General features: G+C 28.1%; 1 protein-coding gene across 1 annotated transcript; it reads right to left on the bottom strand.

The window, feature by feature from the left end:
* Window positions 1-10,431: 10,431 nt before the first annotated feature.
* LOC126553176 (uncharacterized) lies at window positions 10,432-10,839 on the bottom strand. Its single transcript, XM_050208343.1, has one exon. It carries the CDS (start codon window positions 10,837-10,839, stop codon window positions 10,432-10,434), a length of 408 nt encoding a protein of 135 aa, XP_050064300.1.
* Window positions 10,840-11,124: the final 285 nt, after the last annotated feature.

The raw sequence follows: 11,124 nt of genomic DNA, 5'->3' as shown, positions 1-11,124 counted from the left end.
CATTTGGAGCGCCAAGTATTTTACAAAGTGATAATGGCCGAGAGTTTGTTAACTGTGTAATCGATGAATTAAAACAACTTTGGCCGGAGTGTGTTATTGTACATGGACGTCCAAGGCATCCTCAGAGTCAAGGTAGTATTGAGCGGGCCAATCAAGACGTTGAACATATGTTAAGAGCATAGATGCAAGACAATGTGTCCCAGAGATGGTCGATCGGTCTTCAATTTGTTCAGTGGCAAAAAAAATTGTTCATTTCACCGTACTATTGGTAGAAGTCCATATAACGCGTTATTTGGAAATGACCCAAAAGTTGGATTGACAAGTTCAAGACTTCCAAATAATTTTGTTAAAACTATTACGACTGAAGAAGAAATTGAAGAGATTCTACAATGTTCAACGGTTAGTTATACATGTGATGTATGTAAAATTGAAATAAATAAAGTGGAAAATCAAGATGAAGCTGGATCTATTATGTGTATTGTGTAACTTATGTAGAAAAAAAGAACAGATTAAAATGCAACGAAAAAAAGGCTCTGATGGCATTAAAAAATTTGCTGAAAAAATGTTGCAGGTAAATTTTTAAATAACAAAATTTTAAAAATAAAATAAAAATATTTATAATTCTCTTTTATAGACTAGTCACACAGCTGTTCTAGACCTTGAAGTTAATGATTGTGTGGTAATGGCTGTTCCAAAAGTCGACAGAGGGCCTACAGATCCACCAAATATTATATGTCTAATCGTTGAAAAAAAAAATAAACTGTATAAGCTAGGAACTAAACATGGAATGATTAAAGGATGGTATGGAGGAGATTGTTTAAAAAATGTGAGGCATTTTTAAAGAAGGACGAGATTGTGTTGGACAAAGAGCGAACTGTTCGAGAAATTGTGACAGTCATATCAGGGGGACAAGGTTTTTCTCCTTGTTCATGTAAATCGAAAAGCCCATGTCAAACATCAAGATGTGCCTGTTTTAAAAAAAAAATGTTGTGCAATAGTCGTTGTCATAACTCTCAACCTTGTAAAAATAAATAATAAAATATAGAATAAAGCTTAAGAAAATATATAGTTTAATTTTCATATTTCATTATATTTAAAGTCTATATTATATTATACCATATTATTATACTTATTAATAGTAATTTTCACAATGTGGATAAAATGAATTTCATCCAATTCATGAAAAGGTTAAAAAATTGTCCATATAGTGTAGTAAAAAGTCATTTTCACTAAATGGATACATTTCATGAAGTGGATGTCTACTTCACGAAATGAGCGATTTCACTAAATGGATGCGACATATACATCGTTTCAAGAATCGTACTATGAAAAAAATATACGAAACCCCTTATTAAGTCCCACTACTTTTCTATCGAACGCTCCAATTGTAGTTATCGATACTTAAAAACAGAACGATTTGGCTACAGCATCATCAGTAGATGTGCAATTGGAAATTGAAGCATCGGAATCTCTTACAGGTGTAACTGCTTATTGTTTATTAATTCATGATCGCATTATTGAATATGTACCTTTTACTAGAGAAGTAAGAAAACTAGTGTGAATAATATTAAAAAACTGATTTATTTAAAATACTTGATGTTAAATACTATTAATTAATTTAAAATAAATAAACAAAATGATAATAAAAAAAAATGTTTTTATTTATTTCAGAAATTTAAACGAAAATGATTCGTTTAACTAATAACTAATCATGTTTTATTTTCAGTAAAAGTAATAGAGAGATTTTTTATACTGAAAGAAGGACATTCCGCTTAAAACATTTTTTGTGTCCTTATAAAAATGGAGCCAAACGCCTCATGGTTTCCCTGAAACAACGTGGGGCGTCTGACTCCATTTTACAGCGGGAATTTCTTACACTGCAAGGGGACAATACCCCCTCAAACTTTTTTCATCTCCGCTGAAAAATGGAGCCAGACGCCCCATATTTATACTACTCGTTAGGTTCGTTAGGATCACCAACTCACCTAAAATATTATAATACATTATTTTAAAACATGACACATCCAGGGTAAACAAACAGTACTTATGACAGAGAATATGACCCGTGGCTCGAGATCGAGACCAATAATAAAAAAAATACACGATTGTTGCGTGCCAGTATTAGATTTAAATCCAGATGGTTATTTTGAACAAAAGTTAAACTCAATAACGAAATATGTCTTTATTGCGTATAAAAGAAATACATGTAACAAACAAAATAAGTGGCTGAGTGTCGTGAAAGTGCTCAGTTGTTGATAGCTTTGGTACATCTGCCGTTGCTGGTCTTCGGGCTCCCTTATATATTGTGGTGCGTCTCTTGTTTACGTCGAGTTGTCGCCTTCTGGGTGAAACCAGGTGTCCTTGTAGTTGTTGTTGCAAACCTAACCTAACATCTCAAATGCATCATTAGTGCATTATAATTATTGATGCGCTTACTATCCCGACACGTGTCATGGTCATAGTAGCATCCGCATTATCCTCGACACGACGCATGGTCATACTAACTTAGCCTTGATCTCTCGTAGATATCTTATAGATATCTCGTAGCCCATAACACGATATACCTAATGCAATTAACAGAGTATTGAACACAGTCAGTAGATGAAAAACGTGAGCGGAAACCATAGCGGCTCCACAAAAACCTGCGACCCGTTCATAGTAGTAAACAATATTTTGAAGTACCCATTCAATCGTTCGAAAAAACTCGAGAAAAACGTCATAAGCCGTATTTGTTACCGGAATGCATTTTAACATACTGCACCATGTTATGGACCCGGTATCGATTTGATGCTTCTGATTGGCCTATTTTAATTTGCCGCCTTCAAGTTCACGATCATAATTAATAATGCGATTATAATCTTATCAATTTATCATAATATATGAAAATATATTAATTATAATAATATATTAATATATTACAATATTGCATTAGAATAGTGACGGTGGTATTATGTTATGAGTTAAGATTTTTAAATTATATAATTATATAATTATAATTTAATTTATAATACTACCTATATACTTAAAGAGTGCTGAGTTAGTTATTATATTGTATTACTCATTTTTCCCATAATGTATCCTCAAAGCTTTAATAATGAAGCTGTTTCTGAAGATAAAAATTATATTGAGGAAGTTAGGAGTAACTTACAGAGTATGGAAGACATAGATAAATGGATATCAGAATACCAACAAATAACTAATACTAAGGTTCTACCAACTATAGATAAAGTATGAGTTAACTATCTTTTAGATACCGTTATCCAAGACATTTATTATATTGATTATCAATGTGTGTTCTACAAATCATATTTGTGTTATGAATTACTATCTATTGGATTGTTAACCTGTAGTTAAAATACATTTTTAATTTGTTATTCTTTCCATGATATTGTTGTATTATCAGTAATAAATATAGTTGATTATTGATAATAATTAAAATATCATAATCTTAATTCTTAATATCGTAGTATCGTACTAACGTCTTTTAAAAAATTAAAACTGAACTGGTTACCTACCTAATTAAGATTTTTATATTTTTAATATATTTTATTATTAAAGTTATAAATTAAAATGTCGGCAATCAAAAATAAAGATAAATCTCGGTCAAAAAACTTTACTAGTGATGAAGTAAACAGGTTGATAAGTTTGGTGGAGAAGTATAAGAATGTCATTGAAAACAAAGAAACTGATTCAGAAACGTGGAAACAAAAGGATAGTTGCTGGCAAACGATACAAAATGAGTTTAATGTTAATGTGACTAGTGATTTTAGATCGGTTAAAACATTAAAAGATAAATACAATGGGTTGAAAAAGTGTGCAAGGAAAGAGTATGCTGAAGAATGCAAAGAGTTGTTTAAAACTGGTGGTGGTGAAAAAAGAGTTGTGAAAATTAGTGATACAAAGGATTCACAAATTGATATCAATTTCAATTACTAGGAATCCTAGTGAATTCAATAACGATCAAGGTAACATTTATTTTCATTTATTGCACTGATTAATTCACATAATTGACATTTAACAATGGTAAAGTAACAATGTAAAATTATTATTAATTTAAAATGGATAGTTAAATAATAATTATAATTAAAAACATATTTGAAAATTTATAGATCTTACTACCAGAAATGAAAATAATGCTCCTGACTTTGGCTTGGTTGATACCATGAATAATTCAGAAACTTCACATCACGAATACAACAATGAGTGTAAATTTTTAGTGCTTTAACATAATAGGTTCCACAATTAATAACAATGTGGGAATAATTACTAAATAGCCTAATATGATACATATCCAACCAATATTCTATCTGCACATCAATAAGTATACACACAAATAAATCAACACACTAAATTTGATGTTACTAATACAATACAACTATATTTATGCATGCATAACATTTATACTTATATAAGCTTATTATTCTTATTGATCTGTTATTTTTTTAGATAGTATTGGTTTTTTATTTGAATTTTTTCCTTCTCTTATTTTTTAGATTAATTTTTTATAGGCTATGTTCATTTTTAATAATTTATCAGCATTTTCTAAGGTATCTAGCAAAAAGTTGAATGTATTAATTAAACAAAAACGTCTCACGTTAGCTTAATATAGTGTTTTAATGATAAATACATTTTACACCAAGGTGAATATTTGGTTGATTTTATTTTTATGACAGCTAGCATCATCGAAGGTGGTCCTGTGCCCAAGTTACTAAATGTATTGTCCAGGGATGCATGTACAATTCAATTTGGAAGGCTATTGAACTTTCTGGGTGTATATCCCCACCCAATATCCACCTTTGAATATACAACATTGATATCATATACTTATTAATTCTTTTTTAATGTAGCTATAGCTTTGCATTCTTCATTTATGCAATCAGATTTACTGGAGCATGATAATTTGGATTTAGCTGATCTTAACATAGATAATAAAGAATGGATAGGCCATTCCTATACTTTTAACGTAAAGTGCCGCGATCCTAGAGAGCAGATATATCTCTGTCTCATAAAAGTGCTTATACCATAATGGTTACTGTGGTCAGCTGTGTGGTTAATAATCATTTTTATAATCAATGTGATAATATTGTATTTATTATGAATGATAAAAATATTGTCATTTTAGTTTAACGTTATTTACAAAACTAAATTTAAAAGGACAAATTTTAAATTCAAATTTAAATATCTGTAAGATATTATTTTTTAAATTAATAATTAGATATTTGTTTTGATTAATAAACTCTGTCATTCCATATGTAAGTATCATATCATTCACGAGCTTTAATATTATTATCTATTATTTATTTAAAATAATTTATATTATTATAGGTTTCCAAAAGACGCTGCATTGCGACAAAAATGGATGGACAGTGTAGGTCTGACTACTGTTTCTAACTGGCATCAGTTATGTTCAAAACATTTTGATATAAAATGTTTCAAAAATATAAATGGTTACAAACGTAAACTATGGTCTACTGCTGTACTAAGTTTATGCACTACTCAATTTGAAGTGGTACATCAAAATTGTATACCTGGTACCACAAACATAGATGAAAATGTTGTAAGTAATGAAAACCCAGAAGAAAATATAAATCTATGCTCTACTCAATTAGAAATAGTACATCAGAATTGTATACCTGGTACCACAAACATAGATGAAAATGTTGTAAGTAATGAAAACCCAGAAGAAAATATAAATCTATGCTCTACTCAATTAGAAATAGTACATCAGAATTGCACACCTAGTACCAGAAATCTAAATGAAAGCATTGCAAATAATAATGAAAATTCAGAACATAACATAAGTTTAATGGACACTTCTTTCAACAAAAGGTAAGTAACTTTATAATTTATGTTTTTTTAAGTTTGTATTCTTGTTACGAGTATGTTATTTTTTATTTTTTTAGTTTTTCTGATTGCTCTATGACTGCAAATCCAACCAAAAAAAGGAAAATTTTGAATAGTACACGAATTGGTGACCTGTCTATTGAGAATTTTTCAACTCCAAAAAGGGCGAAGAGACATTTAAATGTTATCAAATGTACTATATCATGTTTACGACGCAAAAATAAATTGTTAAATCAGAAAAACAGAAGGCTCCATCAAAAAGTTAATTCATTTAACGGATTACTTAACGTGTTAAAAAAAAAAAGTCTACTTTCAGAAATTGCTGCTGATAATTTAAAGGTACCCTAAATTCAGTGAATTTCACTTAAGAAGTCCAGTGACAATTTTTAAAATTTCACTGGGCATCCTAATGTCATTATTGATCAAAGCTGGGCAAGTTAGTAATTTTTTTTAGTTCAAGTTAAGTTTTTTTTAACATTGCAACTAATTAAGATGAGTATAACTACTTAAGTTCCTAACTTATTAGTGCCCAGCTCTGTCGTTTATTAATTGAATAATATAATTAACAGTTGATTGGAATTAAAAAAAATAAAATCCTGAACCAAATTTTATGTTTGTATATTAAATTGACCTTAAAATTATATTTATTGATTCCAACTAATTAAATTAATTGTTACTATTATATTATATATTATAAAAATTGTTATTTATTAGTTATTACTGTGTAATTACCATATAAATAAATAAATAAATAAATAAATAATAATTATTACAATCAAACCATAATTTGTTTTATTTATTATAGGCATTAGGTTCTGATGTTTTAGAAAAGTTAGTTAAAAATGGATTATCTGGGACTAAACAATGTTATTCAAAAGAACTAAAGCAATTCTCAGTTACATTACAATACTATTCACTTAAGGCTTATTTATATGTTAGAAAAACTTTTAATAATTTACTTCCTAATCCTCGGACTTTGCGTAGATGGTACATGGTAGTGAATGGAAGTCCAGGGTTTACAATGGAATCTTTTGAATCAATTTCTAAGATGGCTAAAGACCGTTCTATTTGTTGTAATCTTGTAATTGATGAGATGTGTATACGTCGACATGTAGAAATAGATAGTCAACTTAAAATACATGGTTATATTAATATGGGAGCTGAATATTCATACGATAATGACAATATACCTGAAGCTAAAAATGCTTTGGTATTCCTTGTAGTTGGTATCAACGGATACTGGAAAATGCCCATTGCTTATTTCTTGATTGATGGTTTAAATGGTAAGGAACGGGCAAATTTACTAATGAAGGCTATTGAACTCTTACGTGAAACTGGTGTGACATTGTGCTCAGTTACTTTTGATGGTGCAAAAGTTAATTTAAGAATGTGTACAGAATTAGGAGCAACTTTTAATGTAGATAATCCAAAACCATTTATACTTAATGGTGAACAAGATAAATTGTTTTGTTTTTATGATCCTGCGCATATGTTAAAATTAATACGAAATGCTTGGAATAATAGAGTTATTATAAAGAATTTTAAGGGAGAAGAAATAAATTGGGAATACATTAAGAAACTTTATGAACTCGAGCAAAAAGAAGGGTTACGTCTAGGAACTAAACTTACAAAAAGACATATTAATTTTCATAATGAAATTATGAATGTTAGATTGGCTGCACAAACCCTTAGTAGTAGTGTAGCAGATGCATTGACCTACCTATCGCAAAATAATGATGAATTTATTAAGGCAGGACCGACATCAGAATTTATAAAATATATTAATAATGCCTTTGATATTCTCAATAGCAGAAACAAATTTTCTACAAAACCTTATGGCAAATCAATATCAGATAACACAATACTATTTTATACAGATTTTATTGACAAATTTATAACATACATAAAGGGATTAGAATTTTCTGATGGAAAAAAAATTATCAATTCTAATAGAACCACTGGTTTTGTAGGTATGATAATGTCACTTAAAAATGCAGTAGAAATGTTTAATGATTTACGATCAAAAGAAAAACTAAATTATTTACTTACCTACAAAATTAGTCAAGATCATATAGAAACTACATTCAGTGCTATCAGAAGTAGACTAGGCTACAACAACAACCCAACATGCAAACAATTTCAAGCAGCATACAAACGCATATTAGTACATAATGAAATAGTTGGGTCTGAATTTGGCAACTGTTCTATATTGGATAACACTAAAATGTTAACAGTTAATTCATATGTAGAGGAGAAACAAATTGATGATACTTGGAAACCAGAGGTTCATCTTTTGGACCATGATTATTTTGAATCTTATATGAATATTACAAAATTTGTTGAAGATACATCACAGTATATTGCTGGATTTGTAATAAAAAAAATATTAATATCTATCACTTGTCCTACTTGTCAAGCTTCACTAGTTACCAATAGTTCAGATGATAATAGAAATACTTTACTTACTATAAAAAATCGTGGTGGTTTAATCTTCCCCAGTAAAAGTGTAGTACTAGTTTGTCAAGAAACAGTATGATTAATCCGAAGCTATCCACCAACTTATTTCAACAATATTAAAAACAAATTATATTTGTTGGTTAAAATTAAACAAAATTTGTACAAGTATAACAGAGAACTTTTTTCAAACTGCCCTGATCAGGAATCATTTTTAGATACACACAAGAATCAAATTATAAAGTTAATTGTTTTTAAATATGTAGACATTCGTGTATTTCATGAAGTTCGAAAAGTGAATGATACAAATATAAAATCAGGCCGTTCAAGAGCTAAATTTACTAAAATGGTACTCTTCAATCATGAATAATGACAAAATAATTAATTTGTTGGTATTACTTAATATTACTTATTAGGTACCTATGTCGTTATTATAACTTTTTACTATTATTATTTTATTATATTGTATAATTTTTTTTTTTATTATGATTTTATTAAATATTAATACATGTGTATTATATATTGTACGTATGCACAACTATTGCATAGAAACATTGTTTATTTATTATTTAATTTTGACTATATTATAATAATTATACATCATATTATTATCTACCCATTTTATATTTATTGTAGTTTTGATAATTCCCACTTTTAAAAATGAGTGGAATATTAGAATAAAGCTGGAAGTAAAAATTTATTCATGGAATAAAAAAAAAAGGCACTTTTGCTAAAATGTGTTCGGGAACGTGTGATAAGGGAACATGGCCTATCCATTCTTTATTATCTATGGATCTTAACCATGTAATTATGGACTATTGCTATTTTTAGAATTGTTTTTTATTTTATTTTATGATTCTTGTATTGATATTTATTATTGTATTTTGCTATGCATAGTTGGTTAATAGTAGTGAAGGGCCTGTTGCTATAACTGTGCCACTAACAGATGTGTCAAATGCTTCCTTTGAGAATTGGTCTCCGGCATCCTTATAAACTCCGCGCCATCCTTTATTAGTTCCACCTACAAATCCTTCAAGCTATACTCCTGTTATCAAAAGTAACTTTATATATATTGTATTATATTTCAACTTTATAAACTATATAATATGAATATGTAATGAAAGTGTAATCTTCATTCTGTTTTTATTTGGTAAATGGTAATGCATTTCCCTATATACCTATTTAATACTTGTATAATAATAGATACTTTAATTTATAATTATTAAGTATAAATATTGAAAATGTTAAATGCTTACTGGCAACTTTCATTCTATAATTTCATTTGCATATTTTTCAAAAATTAAGGAATTGAACCGATTGGTATAAAGCAGAATCAACTATACAAAAGTTGCATCGGACAATTTTAGTTGAACAATTATTAGTAATATTATTAGTGAAACATATGTAATGCAGGTATTTTAAAAAGTCGTGCAATGTATACTGAATAAAATTTATTTAAAAAAATATCAATTAAAATATTAAATTTACAGTTCTTAAAAATTAAAATTAAAAATATGACAACTATAAACTCCTCCAAATTGTTTTTAACTATATATTATGAACTAAATTGTAAAGTAAACTACTTCTGTACAATGGTTTAATTTTTTTGCATATTCATAATAATTTCATTCATATTATATAATATTATTTAATAATCATTGTAATAGTATATATTATTAATAATATGATTTATAAATTTATAATGTGACAAATTTAACACAAACTATGTTATAATAGGAATAAAAAAAAATACAACTTATAATAGCCATAAGAAACTATTCAAAAGTTCTACTTCTACTGATCAAAAACAGATATCAGCCAGCACTACAGAAATGCTTCATAGTAAAAAAGAACTTATAGACCTGCAAAAAAAATATTTTCAACAAATGATTGACTACAACAAAGAAGAACATAATCTTAAGATACAATTTTTAAAAGAAGAACATGATTTAAAAATGAAAATGCTTCAAAAATAATTGATCTAATTTAAATTTTTTACTAACTTAATAGTTCTTTTTGGAATTTAATAATTTTAAGATATAATTATATAATAATAATAAAATAATATTTCCTAGTATACATTTAAAGTTAAAATATATAAATATATTTAGTTGTTTTAAATATTCTTAAATTTTAAAGGTTTGAAAAATAGTCTCTAATTAAACTCGTTCTAACAGATGTTTTATTATTTCCTCTTTCTTCTACAGCTAATGGTGCATTCCACTCTTCATGTATAGGTTCTTGGTTCATAATATTTGGGTCTATTGGAAGTATTGATTCTCCTAATACTGAAGCCAAATTATGTAGTACGGCTGTAGCTACTATTATTGCTTGAGCTCTATCTGGTGTTGTTCTTATACCAAGTGAGAATATTGGGAATCTCCTCTTCCATCCTCCAAACAAACTTTCTATTGTATTTCGAGTTCTTATTTGAGATTCGTTGTATAATAATTCAGCATTTGTATTTGGAGAGATTAATGGAACTAGTATATATGGACGACATTCATAACCTCCATCACCTGATAAAATATTATCTCCCATTTCGTTTGTTTCAAATTTAAAATGTATTGTTGAGTTGTTAAATATGACTTGGTCATGGGTCGAACCAGGCCATCTCGCAACTATATCAAGAATCTCAAGTGAAGGTCCTCCGACTACTTACTTGGACATTTAATGAAAAATAACCTTTCCTATTTCTATACACTTCTGCTATATTTCCTCCTAAAAATATAAACAAAAGTAAGTCGCCTAATTTAATATAATTTAAAAATAAATAATGAATGAAGTAGTTCAATAAATTACCAGGTGATTGAAGTTTGACATGAG

This window comes from Aphis gossypii, unplaced genomic scaffold (genome assembly GCF_020184175.1).
Source record: "Aphis gossypii isolate Hap1 unplaced genomic scaffold, ASM2018417v2 Contig00089, whole genome shotgun sequence".
Classification (NCBI taxonomy): Eukaryota; Metazoa; Arthropoda; class Insecta; order Hemiptera; family Aphididae; genus Aphis; species Aphis gossypii.
This window is presented reverse-complemented; position numbering and strand designations above follow the sequence as displayed.

Bases quoted from the DNA above. Each gene is read 5' to 3' on its own strand.
- LOC126553176 (XM_050208343.1), bottom strand. From the start codon at position 10,839: ATGGGAGATAATATTTTATCAGGTGATGGAGGTTATGAATGTCGTCCA.